This window comes from Vanessa tameamea, chromosome 8, assembly GCF_037043105.1.
Source record: "Vanessa tameamea isolate UH-Manoa-2023 chromosome 8, ilVanTame1 primary haplotype, whole genome shotgun sequence".
Classification (NCBI taxonomy): domain Eukaryota; kingdom Metazoa; phylum Arthropoda; class Insecta; order Lepidoptera; family Nymphalidae; genus Vanessa; species Vanessa tameamea.
Genome location: NC_087316.1, coordinates 4,681,764 through 4,705,418, shown reverse-complemented (window position 1 = coordinate 4,705,418; position 23,655 = coordinate 4,681,764). Strand labels below are relative to the sequence as shown.

The window sequence follows — 23,655 nt, the reverse complement described above, 5'->3', positions numbered from 1 at the left end:
CTCCTAGTAACTTAGTTAATTTTAAGTATATACAAATAAACCACATAGATTAAGAAAATCTTTAAATTTAACCAGAATACAGGTACATTACGTTTATCACAATATTTTGGTAACATTTATAATTACTCTGTACAGCTTTAAACGAAATTGGCTTTAATAAATGCAAGACCGTCAAAACGTTTTACAAAGAATTATTGCGGTAATTAATTTGAACGGAAGGAGTTTTTTTTTTCTGTAAACGGACTGTGGATTCAGTCATTAATTTTACAATAATAATATTTTTTTTTTAACGAATATAACGATCCTTTTAGTTAATCTTATTAAAAATAACTTTAGTTGTTATGAAAACATTTAAAACATAAAGTTAGGCTACTTATCAAGAAAAAAATTATCCAGGGTACTTAGCTATAAACATATTTCTTGTGCTAAGATTAAAAACTGTGCTTGGCTACAAATTTATTCTAAAAGTTATCGAATTTAAATTTAATTTAAAATCCTATAAAATAGTTATTCCAACGCTGGAAAAACTAAAATTGTTGGTTGATCCATTAGTAGTAAACACGACCCTGAGATTGCCTTCGCTACTTGTGTTAATAGGAAGCGAATCTAATACGGCTCTTACACCTAAAACGTAACAGGCGTCCGAACGAGGAAACCGCCAGCCAACACTCACCGGCCATCGCTGCGAACTCGCAATTTTCAATTGTGGTTTTATGTGTCGTAAATTCTGAATTTTAGCAAAAATTGTTTATACGTAGTGGCTCGGTTAACATTGTGCAGTTAATAAAAAACTGATCTGGTAAGTTTCAGTTGTCGATATTTACGTTGTAAATGATTAATTGCACTATTGTTTCGAGAAGGAAATCGGGAATCGGCATTAAATCGGGTTCGGTGTCTGAGTGATACAACGCTCAGTGAGTTTAACGCGTTTTTAACGGCCGATGTAAATACGTCGTAAGATAATTATGCATTGATGTTAGTGCTTGCAGTGTGCCGGCGCCCCCATCGGTGACTACGCGCGTACGCAGATATTACTGCGGAATATTGCACGATAAATTGAAAAAGTTTCGCGTTTATGAGTGACATAAGTGACAGGTGTGTTCATATAAAATAAATAAAAATATATATTGTTATTAAGTACGAGATGGTATATTTTAGTAACAAATGTTGCAAGTTTGAAAAAGTGTCCATTTTTTAATTGGATTTTAATTGCAGCACAATGAATCTGAAACTGAACAACGAGGTAAGAAGCTCTGTCAACTTGCTTCATAAAGCGCCTTCTACTGTAAAGGTAATTCTAATACTTGTAAATTCTTCTGGTAACACACTAACGTACCATCCACATACAAATAATTTCATATATGTAATGAATTCTAATTGTTTAAAGAGTTTAATTTATTGATTTGGATTTTTGTCGTATAAGATCTGTTGAATTAATTTTATATACAGATTTTTTAAATATAAATATGGAATTAATTTAAGAAAATAATTAATTATTTTTTATTCTTTTAAGTTATTTTTATTAAATATATTATATTTATAGTATATTTTGAAAAGTTTTGTAAAAATTTTTAATACAAACATTTGTATAGTTAGTTATATTCAATTAAGGCATGTATACAATAACGCGACGGAAAATCGCAGACATAATGTTCTTAATTAAAATGATTATTTTAATAACTTTTATAATTCTTTCTGTTTCAAATTAAAATTGCAAAAATCTTTCCTTAACTTAAATAAACAAAATAATTTTACTATATGCTTTTTTCTATGTTTTAACAATATAAATGTTACTTTTTTATTACTTATATATCTATTATTATATGTTCGTGATATTCGACACACGTACACATCACTTTCGATCCTGAAACAGAGATGAAGTTGATTATAAAATATTTTTAAACATAATTAAATAGAAATATTTTTTTAAAATACCATACATACATTACATTCAAACAAATTTCAATTAATTTTATTTTTACGACACTAAATTTCATCAGTACACAACAATAACGTAATGATACTCTAATAATAGTTCGAATATAAGCGATTATCTTTAAACAATACACTCATATTGCCAATACACCCCACTCTTTCTTTAGCATATATTACACCAAACTGATTTTTTTTCTTAAAATTTAATACTCAAAATAGCAATAAACAATAAATACTTATTCATAAAATACACTCATGGCATATTTAGAGACATGCAAGTTGAAATATATTACTAGAAGACATAGTCTTACATCCAACAAATATAAGAGTTCACGTATAATTTATATAGTTAACAGTACTTAAGAATTTAATGTTGCCCGGATAGAAAAATATGCATGCACATAAATAATAACGTAAATCCAAACAATATATAACCAATGGTAAGGATTAAATTGTGAAATCCTATCGATATTATTTAATAAAAAACATCTATAAACTATTACATGATTGCTGAAAAATGTTAGTGAAAATTTGAGTAGACAAAAAAGTACTTGTGTGTTTTTATTTCGGGTGCGTTTGATTGCGTATTAAATTATGCATATACTCGTTTAGCCCAGTTTTAGTTGAGCTTTAGAATAGAGGGTAGTTAGTGATATTAGAGACTTTCGTATATAAGGCACGAACGGAGCTAAATCCCGACTGAGGAATGGTAGGTAATGGCTATATAAAAGACAGATTGAAATGTTTTAAAACCTATCCCGTCGATACTTTAATGAATAAATATACACGGCTCCACCCTGCAACAATAGTTCTGAAATACCTTAAATAGTTACGTTGAAGTCGAAGTTTTTGAAGTGATCATTGAGTTCGCCAGACGCTACAAAGTATTGGCACTGAATTTATTTTGTCTATCGTCCGAGTTTATCTCATACATTTATAAGTTAAACAAAGAGAGTACCAGCTAAGTGCAAATAACTTTAAATGTGTCAGAGTTCATTTAAACAGAATCATATGCTTCAAAGTTTTATTGGTAAATTAATTTAGTTAAAAAAAAGAATGCTTAGATAAAAATGAGTAGATACATATTACGCTAAACTTCTCTCCGTTCGAATGATTTTCAATTATCTGTATGAAAATGATGCAAAGCAGTGTTATTGTTCCTGTCGATAGTATGTAGTATGAGAACTTTTTTTCCACATGTTTTGCTCCAAAAAGTTTGTTTAAATCATACGAATGTATTCTATATAAAGCGACTAAAGTAATTTTTACGTTTATTCGCGTTCCTTTTTTAATTGGTATGCTGGCGAATGTTTACCATCACTTAATATATATTGGCACTTAAATATATTATATAAATAATGAATATATGTTAGGTTAACAGCGTTAACCTAATATTTATTCCTTGTAATTGTAATTAAACGAGCTAACTTTCTGCTAATGACTAGTCTAGACTTATTGATGACTACTACGATTGACTTAAAATGTTTTTAATATAAGTCTTTAATCCACCAACCTGCATTGGAGCAGCGTGGTGGAATAATCTCCAAACCTTCTCCTGAAAGGGAGAGGAGGTCTTAGCCCAGCAGTGGGAAATTTACAAGCTCATAATTCATTTAAGGTTTACGGCAAAAACAAACATACAAGTATATTTTTATTTAATATTTAATTATATGATTTTTTGTTCTAAATAAGATCATAACTATTCATCATATATAACTATTAGATAGATAGGAGCCGATGTGGCCCGATGCGAAATGTAGAACGCATGCATCTTAACCGAAGATTGCGGATTCAAGCCCAGGAAAGCACCACTGAATTTTTATTTGCTTTATTGATGTTTATAATTCATCTCGTGCTCGGCGATGAAGGAAAACATCGGGAGAGAACTTACATGTGTCTAATTTTAACGAAATTCTGCCACGTGTCTATCCGCCAACCCGCATTGGAGCAGCGTAGTGGAATATACTCCAAACTTTCTCCTCAAAGGGAGAGGAGGCTTTAGCCCAGTAGTGGAAAATTTACAGACTTTCACTGTTCTATAAATAATTATATACATAGGTAAAATAACAAAACCTGTTCGTAATATGAACAAAAGATACCCATTCATAGTGAACACTGCTTAGTGTAAAGGTGTTATTACTTTCAGCCACATGCCGATGTGTGTTTTTAAACTGGGCGAAGATGGACAAATCCATAACTACGATCGATAGCAAAATATATTATATCGACGGCTGCTTTAAGATATATTCATGATAATAAACTGTTTATACGGAAGTATATACAAAAACGTACCATAAAAGCCGAGATGGCCCAGTGGTTAGAACGCGTGCATCTTAACCGATGATTTCGGGTTCAAACCCAGGCAGGCACCACTGAATTTTCATGTGCTAAATTTGTGTTTATAATTCATCTCGTGCTCGGCGGTGAAGGAAAACATCGTGAGGAAACCTGCATGTGTCTAATTTCAACGAAATTCTGCCACATGTGTATTCCACCAACCCGCATTGGAGCAGCGTGGTGGAATATGCTCCATACCTTCTCCTCAACGGGAGAGGAGGCCTTAGCCCAGCAGTGGGAAATTTACAGGCTGATTATGTTAAAAGCTGGTATAAATAATAATAATCCTAGAAATAGAAACAAACTTGTAATATCTGCTTACGTAGGTATATGTAAAGTTCCTAAAAAATACTATCATAAATGTTACAGCTCCGGACGTATTGGCAATAATTACATCCGGGAGATAATTTAAGATGTCTTGATATTTGCAACTTGTTACATTGAAAATTCGACAGCTACATATACTATAAACAATTTTATCCAATACTTTTTCCCTGACAACATTGCTTATTTAAAAATAATAATGTGGTCTTTAAACGCAAAGAGATAATAAAAATTTGAAATTAAAACATAACACTGTGAAAACGATTTCGCAGCGAGCATGTGATGAAAAAAATTAAACTGAACATCATTTCGTGTACGAACTAAAACCATATTAGATTAAAATTTTCACGTTCAATTCATTAATTAAGTCATTACTTCCCAGAATTCGATCTTATTACACTATCGAATGAAATAAAATAACACGTAATACATTGTAAGTTATTTTTTCAAAATTTAAGGGTTCAAAAATCCAATTGTGCAGTTTCAGGTTTCACCAAAACCGGTCCTGTCAGGCCTTTGACTATTTTTTTACCGTTCCTCATAGCTTCGGATTTGGCCATCCACGCCCGATTTAAAAAACTCTCTGTTTATTTATATCATAATTAATTTATTGAAGCCATAAAAATATAATTGATTTGGACGGAAGACTGTGGGTATCATATTTGGAACCATAATAATATATTATGTAATTTATTTATAGTAAGTACTAGCGTTTAAAATTTTACTGCTCCGTCCCCGTGAGTTAAAGCGTGATGATCTTTAACCTTTCTCGATAAATGGGCCAATTTAACGCAACAAGGTTTATTCAAATCAGATAATTAGATTCTGTGATTATTATACAAACAGCTTGATAATATTAGGAGAGATTTTACTTATGAGTACTTTTCAAAATGTACAGTGTAAATTTGTAATGTATGGGTTTAATATAAATAAATACATAGTTTAAATGATGGTTGAAACCCTACCACAACCCTTTAAAATTCGAATCTGAATACACAGATGTACACAACCACAACAATGTTTATATTAACGTCATCTTAATTGTCCAAACAAGACAAAACTAAATAAATATACGAATCTATATATAAATTCACTAAAAGCAGAGTAATTTAGCAAAATACTCTTACATTGAACTTTTTTTTCAAAGCTTTTAATTTACAGCCGGTAATAAAATATGTTTCAAATCATGTCGCTTATGATTTTTTGCTAACAAGTTCAACTATTATATAAATACATTTTTTTTGTAAGTTGCTCTAGTGATATTGAGACTCCTAAGAGAACCACGCGCTGTCATTGTCAGTCAAATTAAAAGTTAAAGTAGATTTACTTAACTCAGAATATCCGAAAGAAATAAATAAAGATGAAAGTATGATGATGATGTCATGATTGATTTTCGCCACGATGGCCTCGTGGCCAATCAGGATGGCCAGGCAACTGTGCGGGACATATTATAGTGCATAGCTGTGTGCAAAAACACATCCTGCGTTTTTGCACACAGCTATGCACTATAATTTACAATTTTATAAGCAAAGAAAATGTTTAAACGCAAGACTAACGTCTTCACATGCGTTTCGAGGCACGGGTGTGTAAACAGTCTTATGTCACGACCTTTTTTTTATGGTTTAGGTTGGCGGACGAGCATATGGGCCACCTGATGTTAAGCGGTCACCACTGCTCATAGAAATGATGCTGTAAGAAATTTTAACCATTCCTGAAATCGCCAATGTGCCACCAACCTTGGGCACTAAGATGTTATATCCCTTGTGCCTGTAGTTACACTGGCTCACTCACACTTCAAACCGGAACACAATAATACTGAGTACTGTTTTTTAGCGGTAGAATATCTGATGAGTGGGTGGTACCTACCCAGGTGGGCTTGCATAAAGCCCTACCACCAAGTAAACCAACCAAGTACTTGGAGTTCGAAGCTAAGACCTCGGGATCTGCAGCCTTGTAAACTGCTAATTAATTCTATGTATTTTTATTTTTGAATTAGTCAGAAATATGAAATAGATTTAATCAATCCATGAGCATTCCCTAATTTGAAATTGTATCGACTATAACTGGCAAGAAATTGCAGTAGTAATTTTTTTTTTAAAAACATTATAGAAAATTTCTACACGAGATCCAACGATTAATAATTCTATACAGGTTCCGTCATATTTACATGTTGTTACAGAAAAAACCGACTAATCTCTCAGCAACTTACTCACCACGAATTACGTGACTCAGATAATGCATAAAATATTAATAACTTTTAATTGTCTGCACACATAATACACATAACATATTACTGTAAAAAAGTCGTACTTAATACGTCCTTTACTCATTTTTTTTTAAATTATTAGCGTGTCAAGTTAACACGATGGCATTCTACTCCTAAACAACTCAACGCTCATGACCTCGGTCAACATTCATGTAAAATGAATCGGTTCTTTTCGTTAGTATTTTTATAAAATGGAAATATTGTTTGAATGAAAATAAACAAACTCATCGAGCCATGGTATCGTGCCCGAATTCAGCGTATTTCCATACATGCGTAATTCAATCACTGACGTTGATTGACTAGTTGACGTGGTTGAGGCGAGAAATTCCGACAGGTGCCCAGGGAACGTTATTAATCCAATCACACTAATATTATCATGTACCCACATTCAAATATATTAAAGTACGCGCGAATTTGAACCGTACGACATATTATACCGTTCTAAATATATTAAAATATCAGACACCGACATTGATTTCGTGGAGAACTGTACCGTTTGTATAAAACTCATTAACACACAAAGCACGTAACGTTTCGTACCTCTGAAGTTGTATTGAAACTATAAGGATAGATAAGCTTCGAAATTCTGAAACTTAACAATATTGTATGAGACAATTTCGCTTCAGCTGGCTTTAATATATTACAAAAGCGCTTTGCTGTATTTTATTTGCTCTAATTTTGCCGTACGCACAAATTAATTTTAAAAAGTACACTGGATAAAATAATCGTATTTTTCTAAAGTGATTTTATCACAATAAAAATGATTAATCTGAATGTATTACGTGGTTACGTGGTTTAATCTTTAATTTCGATTTGGTTTCTAAGGGACGTTTTAAGTAGTTTCGCCCAACGTAGAGTTCAGCGCAGACAACATTATAAACAAGGTATTTAACTTTATATATAATATAAAGATATAATATATCATAAATATAAATGTGACAAAATACGTTAATAAAGAAAAGAGCGTGTTATAATTCCGTTAATAAGAGGAACAGCTGAATTTTTAAATGTGTGAAATTATATTAATTATTACACGGTTAATTTCGAAATTACGCCTTATTTGAAAAGTTCGTGACTGCGGCGGTGATTACTTTGTTATTTTGAACGATAAAAATAGGGCGTAATAGCGATTTTACCCGCGTAAAATATAATAAGTCTGATAATCGAAAAAGTTTTCAATGTTTAAATTTTGATCCATTTAGTTAAGTATCTTATTCGCTGTAGAGAATAGAACAACTTTCTAGGTGTTTTGTTTTACTAAGAAGGGTGTGTTGGCGTTGACATAACATCTTAAAATGTATTTGTAAAATTAAATGATTTTACTAAAATATATTATTTTATGGATATTATCGCGATTTCTGATGAAGTTTTTATTTGTCTTTATTTATAAAATACTAATTAAAGTTACGTTTATTTACATTTCAGGAAGAAAGGCGACGTACGGGTCGATATATAGCGATTCTTGTAGGTATATGTTTGTTCCTGCTGGCGCTGTACCACGCGTGGGTGAGACGGATACCGGTGGTTGCCAGCCTGGTGGTGCCAGCTCTAATAATGTTCGTGTACGTCGGTTGGGTTCTGTATACAGCATCCAGGGACAAGAAAAGGGTAATTTTTATACGATTTTATATTATATGAATAACATTTAAGTTCCACTGATTGGTAAATTATTCTTTCCCTATTTCAGAAGACTAATTTAAAACTTCGCTCTTGTTTGAGATTACTCAATGAACATGTTTTAGTATTCATTGTTAATTTATTTCTGAGTTATTAGTATGTTTTGAAATATTTAAAATAAAAACCGGAAAAGTGCGATTCGGACTCGCGCATTAAGGGTTCCGTACCACCAGACAGATAGACAAAGAGACACTGATGTAACAACAAATTTACGGTTTTAAGATTATTTTTCTATAATTGTGGTACGAGATATTGCTTCCTGCCAACGTTCAAAAATCAATCTAGGTCAACGTTAAGAACCATTTCAATTCCTTTTGCGAATATATGGGAAATGAGACGTAAACGGGCATATCTTTTAATTGTGTAGACGTAGAATTTTCATTATTTCACAGCTCCAATGGATAGCCTTCAGTATTTGGTATTCATTGCAATTTTATACCTCAATTCGTTTCTGAGAAAAAGGGTCTTAAAGGACAAACAGACTTAAGGTCCGTTCCTTTTTCCTTTAGACGTATAAACGTACACTAAAAACAATATAAAATAAACAAAACACTAAAACTCACGAATATAAAACAACTATTAAGTATTAAATAGAATCGTAATGTTCTTAAAGAAATAAAAAGTAAACAACTTATGAATTGTTTAACAGATTTTCGTCGTGTCGTGGTCATGCAACCCAATTTTATTTATCGCTACACATATAATACTCGTACGTGAATAATTTATACTGTCAGTGTTTCCTGAAACGTTCGTAATAGTGGTCATTAGAGGGTCCAACTATTGTTAGTTTTATTAGGTATTTTCGGAATAAGAATATGCGTGAATTTGTTTCAGAAATGTTAATAATAGACTTCATTATATGAATGTTTATTTTGAAATATGACGGAATAAATAGTAACATATTTGATCGTAATTGCATTTCATATAAATATGTAAATAATATGTATGATTATGTAATATAAACAGTTACTTGTTGTCAGACATGAAAGAAAGCCTCACCACCAAGTAACTATTTAAATGTTTATATAAATAGTTACTTGGCGGTGAGGCGTTTTTTCTGCCTGCCTGGTGAATGGTATCTACCATTCACCATCATATATTCTTTCGCCATACTTAGTATTGTTGTTTTCCGATATGAAGGGTGAGTGAGCTAGTGTTACATACAGTAGGGGCATAAAATCTTAGTTCCCAAATCTGGTGGCGCATTGGCGATGTGAGGAATGGTTAAAAATTAAAGCAATATTGTCTTTAATAACTCTCTTTGGTTGATTTCATTTAGATAATTTTGTCAAAGTTTACTTTAATTATGTTAATTATACGTTAAGATATCATCTCATGTTTACTTACAAACATCTTGTCTTATAATGACAAAGGTAATAGAGAGACAACGGGAAATTAGTTTTATAAGAAAGTTTGCGCAAAGACTCATTTTATACTTCAAAATGTTATGCACCACAACTTTGTTCGATATATTATCATGAAAACTAAACCACGCGCACTTACAGTCTTTTTAAATCTACCTAAAATTGCATCACATGCAATGTCACTTTAATTTTTTATAAGATATTTTCCGATACGATGTTCTCTAAAATGTGCTTAAATGTTAGCAATGTCGTGGCGACCGCCATTTAGTAATTAATTACAATCAAATGTATGAGAACCTTATCCGAAAAATACATACATATACCGTGTCATAATCTACTTCTAACAGCTATACCAACATAGATGTTTATATACAATAGAAGCTAATCGTCACGAATCGCTCGGTTATATTAGATCCTGACATACATGATTTTTGCGAAACTTTAATCGTTTACGTTGCGTACGAGACGGAAGCTCACAAATGAATTATTTTTTCCCTCGATTTTACAACATTGTTCATTTATACTCCGCTGCTATTGGTTGTAGTAATGAAAAATAGCTTCAAGCCTTCCTCGATAAATGGTTTACCTAACACTGATTTTTTTTTCTGTGTTAAATAACCCATCATCTTTGTAATATTATTATTAATAGAACGTTATTAACTATCAATTAGGACATTCGACTAAGCGGTTAGGTCCAATGTTCATTTCGGGCCAACATCAAATCTCGCAACCACGATGTATTGAAATTTATTTTTTACAACAAAAATCTGTGTACCTACAACACTTATTCGCAGCTGATTTGGACTTCGTCGAAATAAATGTATTCAATGATTAAAAACAAACTTCAAACTTGGTATAATGATTGGTTAAAAATGTTCATCTGTATATTGTACGTGCTGATTCATAGACAGTCTGCTCGTTTATCGTAAACATCGAAAACGCTACGATCGATTGAAGCGGCTTTGACGTTTTGTTTACGAAGAATGAATTAAAACGTGTTCGTTCAATGTCAAGAACCGTTGTAAATTACATAATGATTATGAGCTTTGCGCGAGAAATAAGCTCGGATGAATGATAATGTTCATTTGTTTTGATGTATTTGTGGAAGCTGTGGTAAATGGAAATCACCGTTGGTAATTGAAACAAATGTCGCATTGCTGGGAAAATGACGAACAGAGATCAGTGGCTAGAACAACTTAACTGAAAATTGCGATTTCAAATCCTCAAGCGGAGTTGGCACTCAAAAACTCAGTGGGAAAACTAAGCATTCATGCATAATTTAGTTTTATAATTTGACCGAAAAAAACCGAACCATAGATGCATTTATAAAAGTTGTTAAGATATAAAAGAGAAACCCGTTTTTATAATTAAGGTAATCCTGTCATATTATATATGCGTGTATTATAATGGTATGCTTTTTTTAAAGATATATTACATTTTTTTTTAAATTTCATAACACTGGTTTTCTCTGTTTTAAATCTTAATAATTTATTTAGTGCTTCTGTGGGTTGGTACCGATATTTCTTCACATGAAGGTCTAATTCTTCCTGAGTTCGGGAGTAAATGAAAAAAAGTCCTTTACAGTGGTAACTGCGAATTGTTAAATATGCTATTATTAATTGCTAAAGAAATAACCCAAATTATAGTGAAACCTATTGATAAAAGTGGAATCAATCTGATTAAATTTTTCTGTGTACCCTTATTGAAACACGCGACACACTTATACTATTGGTTTTCTGATAAGAATATAGCCTACGTAATATTGTGTTCGGACCAATAGTTTTGGTGATAATAAAAGGTATTCGAAAGAACACGTAAGAAATAAGGCTAGCACGTACGGATAAGATATGTTATTCGACGTGGATTATAGATAGGAAGATTGCCTGGTGTGAATCTGTTAAAATATTTATTTCTCAAGTGTTTATATGAATTTTTCCCTTATTTATTCAGAGGATTTATATTGTATTGTTTTTTATGTTTTATACTTAAATTGACAATTTTATAATTTAGTTCAATAAGTCAAAGTCAAAATCGGAAATTTCTTAAAATAAAATAAAATCGGAGGTTTCTTAAAATATTAGAGATTTTTTGGTTGCGTTGCCTTTAGTCCAATTTCCATATTTCGGATTTTCAAAAATAATTTCAACAGTCAAAAATAAATTTAAGGTATTTTCGTTAACAGAAACCTGAATATCAATATCCAAAATTAAAACATCAGAATTGACGAGTTTCTATCAAACACAAACTTACAGCTCGGATTTAAATCCCTTAATAATTTTGATAAGAATTCTTTAAAGTTCATGTACGTTTTATAAGTAATTCCTGCGCACAATTTCATCCTGTTTGACCGAACAGTTAAGATAGTGCGTTGTTTATCAATCAGTTATTTTAAAATTTCATTAAGTATATTCAAGCATTACACTTGTTTATTGATTGTCAAAAATATCTCGAAACTGATAATATCTATTATACTCTATAAGCGGTTTTAACTACAATTATTTTTTTATTGGCATTTTATGGCAAGTGGTCTCCATCGACCATAGACATTAGCGCTGATGGAAATATTAACCATCCCTTACTTCGCCAATGCACCACTAACCTTGGGAACTAAGATGTTATGTCCGTTGTGCCTGTACTGTATGTTACATTGGTTCACTCACCCTTCAAACCGGAACACAACAATACCAAGTATTTATGCTTGGCGGCAGAATATCTGCTGAGTGGGTGGTACCTACCCAGACGGGTTCGCACAAAGTCATACCACCAAGGAATTATAGCTTACAACAGAATTAATACCGTTATATTTCTTTTTTTTTAAAGTCCTTCGACGGTCGTTTCATTCTCCAGATGGATTGTCATCTAAAAAGTCGTTAATTTTGTAATGTTCTTTGGAACGTTCCAGCAAACGTTACTTTACGATTTTTTTATATTCTACAGTGTACAAGTTATGAACGTTTTCTGAGATCCTGTTGTATGAAATGTATACATTGTCACATAAAAAAGTGTACTAACTCGTAGTTCGGAAAAAGTGGTTACAAGTTTATGCTTGTTCCTTGTGTTAATAGTACGTAAGAATTATCTGGAAAACACATACATATAATTATTAAATATGAATTGACAATAAATTATTCAAGGTCATAATAAAATTAGTGAAAATATTTCGTTTGTAATTCATTGTTTCTGTTCTTTGATCAATTTTACATGGAGTAAAAATTTAACAGACTCTTAATTGTTTACTAAATTATATGTGATTATTTCATGTTACCGCAAAGAGATAATTTATATTTTAATTAGAACATAACATTGTGGTGCGGGCGGGTATAATCATAGAGTGCTATTCTGTAAAATCTCACTTCGTAATTCACTCGTAAATTTTGAATACATACGCTGTTTGTACCACATGTTTTTGCTGCATGTGACCTTCTTATCATTGACATCGGTTTTTGTGATAATACGGGTAATAAAGTTGTAAATATTATAATTTAATAAATATTCTGTTGAAATTATATAAAAAATACAGTTTTATCGAAAACGACACTGATTTTTTTTTGAGCGTTTTCGCTATTATTTATGATTTTCAGGCGTACAAATTTTAAATAAAGCAACCGGATTTTATCTTTGTTCAATAGTATTTTCGAGCAAAATAGTTCAGGTTTCTCTGTAATCATATTATATAAATAATTTGATTGAGATATCTATAGAATAAAAAATGATTTATTTTTATTAAATTAAATATATTAATAAATAATGGATTAAATTTTAAATTTTGATGATGTCTGGAATAAAGAACATCAAAAATAAAAGAAGGATTTCACCAAAGCAAGGAAGCGTTTGTGTAATAAAATTAAGAGTTTGCCATTTGCTTTAGTTAGAATTTCGTCTGTGTTGCATAAAACATTAACACCAACTTTTTAAAACTAACAATAAATACATGTAAAATATCGAAGATTTTTAAATTTAATGGAACAAGAAATATTATTCCAAATTGTTTTATCAATACATTTTTTAAAAATACAATACATTTAACAAATACCAAAAGTGTTCGATGAAGTAATTTATCTTGAATTTAGTAGAAATTTCTCGTGATATATGATTGGAATTAATGGTATATAAGATATTGTTATTGAGGCTAAAAGGCCTTTGTTGAAATATTATTAGTATTTCAACCGGTACTAAGTACGTTCAATGCATATTTACACGTATTCGTTCGTTAAATGAATCGCATTCATTTAATCAAAGTCTTAAACTTGTATAAGTGCGTAGTTATATTAAAAAAAAGTTCATGGAGCTTGTTACTTCAATATAAATAATTGACAGGCTGTAGAAGATATTGAATAAGTGAGTACACACTGTTTCGATCGTTAAAGCCTTACTTTACTAATTACTATAATCCATTAAGTCCGACATTACCGGAAATTCTAAAGTACACGTAAATCCATTGACTCAGAAGTCGTGATAGTGTAAACGCTACGAGCACCTAGGATTTTCTTAACAGAAACACCTATACTACGCATACTTTTTTATAGACATCGAACTCAAGACCTAAAGCTACGATGCCTTAAAACCTAATCATTTAACGAACGAGTAATATTTTATTATAAATATTCTAGTGCGGAGGCGTTTGCTTTCATAGGTAACGTATGTTAATAGTAAGAAGTTTTATTAATATAAACAATTTTGAGCACGTTTGTTTGTTTTCCCTTATTGTTTACTGACGAAGTGTGTATACTCAAGGTCACGCTATTAACGCCCGACTGCCAATTTTCGACATTCGATGACAGGTTTACGCGTCAAAAACATTTTATATATATTAAATTATTCCGAAATTAGATGATATTTGGATATAACATTGGTATGTAACAGTGTTATTGTTTAATATGAGTGTAAATGCGGATTTAATATTAAGTTTAAAAATATAATTTTGCTCGGTAAAGTTTACTAATGTCGGTTTAGTTGTTAGCGCTTAATTGATCGGTAAAATAATATTAACGAATGCCTCATTTCGAAATAGTAATACATTTTTAATTCGATGTTTTATATGTATGGTAGGGCATTGAGCAACCCCGTCTGGGTTAGTTGATACTTACCCGGGCTTGCACGGGTGGTACTCAGTATTGTTGTGTTCCCGTTTGAAGTGGGAGTGAGCCAGCATTGGCGATGTAAGGTATGGTTAATATTTCTTACAGCGCCGTTGTCTATGGGCGGCTGGGACCACTTACTGGGTGGTACCTACCCAGACGCGTTTGCACAAAGTGCTACCACCAAGTGAAACTAATAAGTATCGTTTTATATTACGAAAAAAGATCTTCGTTAAAAAAATATCTTAAATACAAATATAACTAAAGATTTTGACTTAAAAGCGCTTATTATCTATTAAACATCATGGACCAGCGTGATGGAATAAGCTCCAAAGAAACTTTTTATGAGAAGAGGCATTTATTAACGATTGTTCCTTAATAATCTGTTAAAAATAATATAAACTTAACTCTGAGGACATCGGTGAAAGATAAATGACATAGCCTACAGAACGAAGTTCTCGTTTTGGTTCAAGAATTTTATTCTGAACGGATGATCGATCGTCTCGCTTCTTGGCGTTTGTCCAGTTCAAATAAACAAGTGGTGTAAAGGGAATTGACGAATGTACATATTAAATACGACAAGATTTGTGTATAAATAAAATTATAGAATTTTATAGGCAAATTCAAATTGGCCAAATTGTTTTAGCTGAAAACACAATAAAGTCCTCATTTCTACCCTCTTTGATTTTTTAGCGTCTAGTGATATATTTTCATTATTAAATCTTCCTTCGCAGACGTGACTTGTGTTATATTTTTTTTAAATTTTGCTCTCTTTTGTTTCGAATATAATATTTTGCAACACAAACGAGTAAAGTAATAAATACACACAGTATTGTATATACATTCTTTATTTCTAGTTAGAGCTCATCTTACAACATTCTTTTAATTGTCGTAACTATTAATTTAAGTCGTCGTTTTGATCATGATGATGGTAATAAAAATTTTTACTCGATTTAAAAATCTTAGGAAACTTACAATTTATTCACATCAGAATTATAGCCTTAAATTTAAATTTAGATAAAAATACTGGTATCATTGAAAAACTATATTTTATTATTTTTTAGACGAGTATTTGTTCAAAGCTAATTCCCTGTTACTTGTTTGAAAAATGTAGTAAAGCGATGTCGATCGCGTTTAATTAAATCAAGGATCGACAACAAGCTCTCTACAGCTGTGACACGGTAAGTCATATTTGATAAATATACATTTATCAAATATGACTTACCGTGTGTCGTCGTGTGATTTAATTTTGTTTTACTACTGATCTTTTAAACGGACTAAATTTTCAATCACGTTATTATCCACAATTACTGTTTTTCATCAGTCCTGCGTTGTAAATGAGCTTAAATGCAAATATCTCTTTCGAAAAGTATTCTATTAATGAGCAATTTCCTATACGTGTCAGAAAAATACCACATCTATCAACTCGCACTGCAGCAGCATGGTGGAAAACCCCTTTTCCAAAGAAGATATCGTATTAAAAATATAGTATAAAATATTCTTAAAAATATTCTTCTGCTCTTCTCCGCAGCGTCTCATAGCTCCATATATCCTTTTTCTCATCGTTCACAAAGTGCTTTTCCCAGAGAATATTTATCAAACTACATAATCTTTAGGCCTTGAAGGATGAACTAGATGTTGTTACTTATGAATATCTGGTAAGTGGTGCCCTTTCTTATCAGACGGTCTTGAACCTCCTACTACCAAGTAAAATAAAAAAGAGATTTTAAATTTAGTTGCAAAATTGACAGTCAAAGTCAAATAAAAGCTTTTATAAATTATATAATAATTTTATTATTCATAAAACATCACTACTTTAGATGTTACACTAGTCGAACATCTGGGAAATTTGACAAAGAACACTGTATTACATGTTCATAAACTTTGTCGTGTTGACGAACTTTGTTTAAGATATAACAATAAACATATGTCACAAGTTACCTTCAACTGAATTTAATATGGCACTCAGTGAAGCCACACCTGTCGACGTTATTTGTCTCACTCATAATTTATATTCATATGTTTATATATATATATATCTAACAAGCATTAGGAACATAGCATCTTAGTTCCCCAGCTTGGTGGTACATTGGCGATGTAAGGAATGGTTAATATTTCTTACAGCGCCGATGTCTATGGGCGGTGACCACTTGCCATCAGTGGCCCATTTGCCTGTCAACATATACAAAAAAATATATATTATTAGGCTCTGGTACCAATACTATGTCTTGATATTTTAGTTTCCTTTAATTACATGGATGATTTATAATTATTACTAATTTTAAGAATTTATGAGAGCAAAAAAAGTTATATTTAACAATTTTAACAACATAAACTCAATAGTTGTACAAAAAATAACAAAATATAACTATAACATAACTAATTTATGTTGGCTGAAATAGCTTCCGGCGTACACCTCAAATCAAATTAAAAGAAGCTCCCTCCGTTAGACCACCTTTAAGCCTCTCGATTTATCCTCCTCTCGCCCCTCTTATTATTTATAGTAATTTAATAAATACATAAGTTTAATTTTTTTTAAAGTAACTATATCATATTTACTAAAATTTAATACATTTATTTAATAAAGTATACCGTAAATATTATGTCTATTAAACAACAATTATACTGAATGTTATTATTACTAACCCGTGCCAGGCCTATAAAGATTATGTTACAAAATTATTTAATAAGTTTCTATATCGAGATATAAGTAGTTTCGGATTATAATATTTCATTTAAAGACGACGTTCTGTTACAATTATAGTGTTACTGTTGTTCGTATTAATATATCTTTAATATATTTAATGCGTGTAATATTCATTTGTATAAATAATATCAAGAATAATATTTAATAATTGTAAGTGGAAACATGACGGATTTCAGTGTTGTTTTTCTATAACTTGACCGTAAAGGATAAAATCAATAAACGTTTATCTCGCTAAAGAACATCTTCTTGTCTTCGAGGTTTCAAATATCACTAATATAAGTTTTAAGTTAATATTACAGGTAATTTTGTACACATTTTTAACTACACGATGAGTTAAAAATAATATTTAGATGCATCATGTATCTATTAATAATATTTTTCAAGTTAGTATATTGTTACTGTTACGGAATACGTGTTCTTAGCATGCATTTTTAAAGAGTTCGATGCAGTAATGTTTGTATTGGGGGAGGCCAACGTCCAGCAGTGGAATGACACAGGCTGATCATGATGATGATGATGTTTGGTAGAAATATTGGATGTCAAACAATCAATTCGCTTTGATTAAAACTTCTTTCAAGTCGAGCGGAATGAACTGACTTAAAGTGAACGTCTAATGATCGGTGTAGATTAAATGTGATGTACGTAATAAAAATGTGATGGGATTATTTTTGAAGTTTGTTATTTCATGAGAAATGTCTTGACGTAAATAGAGATAACGAATTCCGAGAATAGATGATCCGTGGCGGTTCGGACCGCTTGTTTTGCGACCACCGCTCTCCAGAGATTCGTTTCGCACAGTTTTACGACGGCTTTGAGGTTGAAAATGGTGGAACATGTGGAAATAGTTCTTCTATATAAATGTATTAAAACTTTACAGCTATCTGTTTTCAACTATTTATTCGAGAGTAAGCGTTAACAACATCCGTTTGAAACCCTTGCCTTTGTTCTCGAAATAGTGTTCCTATTAAAAAGTAGTAAGATGTTAAGTTATTGATCCATAAAAATAAATGTAAGATTACTAAAGATTTTATTGTTACTTGGGAGAATATTTTATCTTCTCACTTCTTCAACTTCGGTATATTGAGTAAGTTTAATTTATAAATATTATCAACAAATGCTTGCGATTTGATTATTTTTTTTATAAGAGTTTTGTTTGAATTATAATTAAATTCAATTTAAGAAATTCAAAAGAATAGCAATTGTGTTATCATCGTATGAATAAAAAAAGCGGCCAAGTGCGAGTCGAACTCGCCCATGAAGGTTTCCGTAGCAGCAAGTAACAAGGTTTATGTTTATGAAATTAAATTTTTTATTTATAAATTTGAGTTGATTGAATGAAAGGTAAATTGCGGTTTACGATTTATGACGTATTAAAAAAAAAACTACTTACTAGATTTCGTTCAAACCAATTTTCGGTACAAGTTTGCATGGTAATGTACATCATATATTTTTTTTAGTTTTATAATTCTCTTATTTTCGAAGTTGAAGGGGAGGTCACACATTTTACCACTTTGGAAGTGTCTCTCGCGCAAACTCAGATTAGAAAAAAATGATATTAGAAACCTCTATATAATTTTTGAAGACCTATCCATATATACCCCACACGTATGAGTTTGATGAAAAAACAATTTTTGAGTTTCAGTTCTGTCAGTTCAAGTATGTGGAAACCCCAAAATTAATTGTTTTTTTTTTATTTTTGCGTGAAAATCTTAATGCGGTTCACAGAATACATCTACTTACCAAGTTTCAACAGTATAGTTCTTATAGTTTCGGAAAAAAGTGGATGTGATATACGGACGGTCAGACAGACAGACAGACATGACGAATCTATAAGGGGTCCGTTTTTTGCCATTTGGCTACAGAACCCTAAAAATAGGTCCCCCTAGTTCGGGATCAAACGACAATCTTATTTTAATGTAATATCACTTAAGTGTTAATTTATTTTTTCTTTTATTGTAAATCTTATACATTTGTATTAGGTGATTGTATGTTTTGAGGCATCGTTAATCTGATTGTAATTTAACTTTGCTATTTTTTGTTGGATTTTACGTAACGGTTGCCATAGCACCAAGAACAAAATGTTAGCGATAAGAACAAACTCGAATCTTCCCGCAGAACGTGATCGAAAGTGAAATGTAAGATTGACTATAATTAATATAACTTTTAAAAGGTCCACTCGCGTCATCGTAAGCGTATCGATGTCTATATTTCGCGAGTCAAATACGCAGTGAGTTTGTTTTGGAATGGGAACTTCTAGTGTGATATTATCATAAGTTAGTTCTTAATGAAGAGTATTCAACAAAATTATAAAATTAATATTTCAAAGTATTATATCAACGTTTTAAATCAATTTTAAAACTTATGATTAATAAATACATTAGAAGTTTAAACGCCTACTTAAGATAAAATAGTTTGCGATAATAACTTTAGAAAGGAACTTGAACAATGAACTAAAGAAGTATGTAAAACTATTAGTTTAGTAAATATTCAAAGGAATATTTCAATTAATATGTAAATTGCTTTATTACAGCTGCTGGCGGCCGCAGAGGCGGCTTTGAATGCCGCTATGCCAACGACCGGTGAAGCTGACGACCATACATCAGAGCTATCACACAGCAATATAGAGATTTCCGTTATTCCTAACAGAGACACGAAAGTCAACTCACCCGAAGACGCACCAAAAGATTGGTCGGAAATCTCCTCAGTTTTCCAAAAGGGAGACACGAAACATGAAGATAAAAATGTTCGTTTTGTTAAACCTATAATTTTAATTAATGATAAATTACCAGAAGACTTAGACCAGAAGTGGACGAATATTGTTGAAACGTTAACAAATAGCGATAGATTGAAAGGTTTTCAGACGCGGAGAAAGTTCAAGAGAAAATTCTGTAGGAAGAAAAGACATGCAACTTTTAAAAGGTCATATTCTATAGGTTGAGCTTATCAATATATTTTAAATCTAATTATATCCTTTACATAGTAATAACATATGTCCATATATAAGTGATTAAAATCGTCAGCATTGTTAACAATTTGAAAATCTAATTAGTCGAAAAGTAATATCCTCAAATAGAATATACGTTCGGAACTCCCTGTTTGCCTAATTGATAGGCTTTTAAAAGGCGAAAATAAAGTCTTTGTATTAAACATTTGCTCTTCGAAAATACTTGAATGCGGTATTATTTATTTATCGCTATAATATCGAAAGGAGCAAGGTTATGTACAAGATATTAATCTGTTTGAAATAATTTTGAATATTGTTAAATAATCGTAAATGTACTAATTGAATGTGTTCCAAAGTTCATTCAAATAAAAATTGTCTTATTTTACAATTATCACGTAAACTGTACTTTTTCGAATGTGATACTTTAATATTTGATGAAAGTGGTCATCGAAGCTTTTGTAAGCTAAAAATAAAAGTATGAAGTAATTTCTAAATCACATTAACACTATCCAATATAGCGAGTTATAAAGACAATTGAATTAAAATTATAAATAGTTTTAGTTTTTTTTTTTGTATAAAACTGTAATATTTAATTTATTAAAAAAAGACTTGTCATGTTTCTTATTTAATTTTGTTAAAATTCCATCTCCATAATGACCGTATCCGTATCGTATATCCGTAGTCGTATGTGCCAAATATTATCTTTAGCGTACAAATTGATATAACATAAAAAATGTATATATGGAGGGGTTTTATTTGTCATTTTTAAAACTGTTAAAAGAGATCTTTAAATTTATATTAAAAATGCGGCTGTTACGAACCTCCAGCACATGTGAAATATCGAACTTGATGGATATTGAAAGGATGTGTAATAAAAGTATGTATATGTTGCCGGAAATGTATGAAATCTAGGAATTGTATACCAATCTAGGAAATTATATATATATATATATATATATAAAATATTGTTTCAAAAACTATTTAATAAATAAATGTCCTAGGAAATGTGTACAATTCCTAAGAATTGTATATTATTCCAATATCGTAATAGGAAATAAATAAAAATAATGCTTTCTGTTATAAAACACGTTGTTAAAATGAGAAAAATATTTTTTGTTAAAGCACCCCGTTGAGACAACAACGTTCAGGTAACAATCATATCGTAAAATATAATAATCTTCATATTATCTTACTAATTAAAGCTTCGATAATCAACTATCTAGTAACTTTTAAAATATATTTATAACAAAATCGACTTAATATAAGTTATAAAGTCAAACTTTCACAAATTCTTATAAAGTCAAACTTTCGTTTGGTAAGGTAAGGTACTATAATCAGTCTGTTATTTAAGTAATTATAATTGTCACAATATTAAAGTATTGTTTTACATTTCCGATTGCTATTTAGGAAATGTATTTAATATTATATACATTTATATAAATATTTTACACATTTACGTGCGATTTTTGGAATGACATACATTTCCTAGGAATTGTATACTATTCCTAGATTTCATAAATTTCCGGTAACATATACACCAATAAATGAATATGAAGTGAAATTAATAAAAAATTACAAGTCTTAGAGTAGATGAATATGATGTTTAATATGGTGATGGTAAAAAAAAACAATATTAGCATTATATCTGCTTGAAAAATGGGTTGGTACTATCTGACAGCCAACTCTAGTAACGCGCGCGCCAATAGTTTCACTTCAACAGAATTCAGTATTTTTATATTTTACCATTTTTTAAATGTAACTTAAACTAAAATAACCGGGTTTTGTGATAAATATGCAAAATACAAAAATGGAAACGTTTTCTTTCTCAAATACGTAACTCGAAATTTTCTATTATTAAATCTTAGACTGATGTAATATTAATTGCAATCGAATATGGAATATTTGTATTTAAATGAAATCTTATATATTAAATATAAGAAATATATAATAACTACAAAGAATTCTTACAAGATAACGAAAACGTCTTGATAATTTATGGAAAGCCTGTCTATTCAGTAATTGCTTCTCTTGGTAGTGACAAGCTTTTATCGGTAACATCTTAATTGTTGGCATCACGTTTGACAGTCGCTCGCAAAGAATGGCTTAAAGTCGGCTTTATTTTAGCGAAGAAGGAAATCGGCATATTTATTATAATCGTATCTAGAATTCAATTCATTTTCCTATTTGCAAGATCATTAACATAACCAAGACAACGAAATTATTGAGTAATTTTTATTGATTTTAAAACATATTATATTTGGGATTAGTTCGCAATGATGTTTTTATTATTTTGCACGAGATTTCGACAGAATTGCGTTTCCCGATAGTACTGTACACGCACGTCATAAAAGAAACTTTGTAACTTCTCTTTTAACTTTGTAAGTTCTCGAAAAGCTTCAATATTTTCGGGGTGAAGAACGATACTTCAGTCAACAATGTCGGTAGGTAAAAATACAACAATATAAACGTAGCGAATTGTAAAATGAATTAAACATGAAACAAACAAAGTATGACAAAGGTTGCAACTACAAAAATACAAATCTATCGAAGTAAATAAACCATTCTGCCAGTTGTACATTTTTCCAACCCAGCAGCCTCATACCGGAACTAGTACTATAATTTATTTAACTTTTACAAGTCGATAATAAAATGTATAGAAAGAGCAATTTTAAAGCTTGTGTGATTTGTAAAAAATCACATTATATAATTGGTTTCTTTAAAAATTAATTTGAAGATTTAATTTCCTATTTAATAATTTATTACTTACTTTCACTGGTCTAGTAACTTGTAATGGTTCGAGTTGGTCAGTAGGTATTCCTAGGTGTAGTTATCAGGCATGGCGAATGACTTAATTTATTTTATTTGAAATAGGTAGGCAGGCTGACAGATGGACCACCTGATGATAAGTGGTCACCACCACTCATGATAAGTGCGCCCATAGACATGTAAGACATATTGATCATACCTTACATGATCAATGCGCCACCAAACTGGAGTGCTAAGATATTAAGGACAATTGGTGG

The 23,655-nt window shown here is 30.9% G+C and overlaps 1 protein-coding gene across 2 annotated transcripts; it reads left to right on the top strand.

The window, feature by feature from the left end:
• Positions 1-815: 815 nt before the first annotated feature.
• Positions 816-21,145, top strand: LOC113399895 (uncharacterized). Of its 2 annotated transcripts, none has more exons than XM_026639164.2 (4): positions 816-1,095; positions 1,216-1,243; positions 8,288-8,470; positions 20,219-21,145. In XM_026639164.2, the coding sequence occupies exons 1-4, from the start codon at positions 1,076-1,078 to the stop codon at positions 20,624-20,626; spliced, it is 639 nt and encodes a 212-aa protein (XP_026494949.2). In that variant the 5' UTR covers positions 816-1,075; the 3' UTR covers positions 20,627-21,145. The 2 variants fall into 2 exon arrangements, with proteins under 2 accessions (XP_026494949.2, XP_064071651.1); XM_064215581.1 differs by having other exon boundaries at positions 838-1,095; positions 1,216-1,291.
• Positions 21,146-23,655: the final 2,510 nt, after the last annotated feature.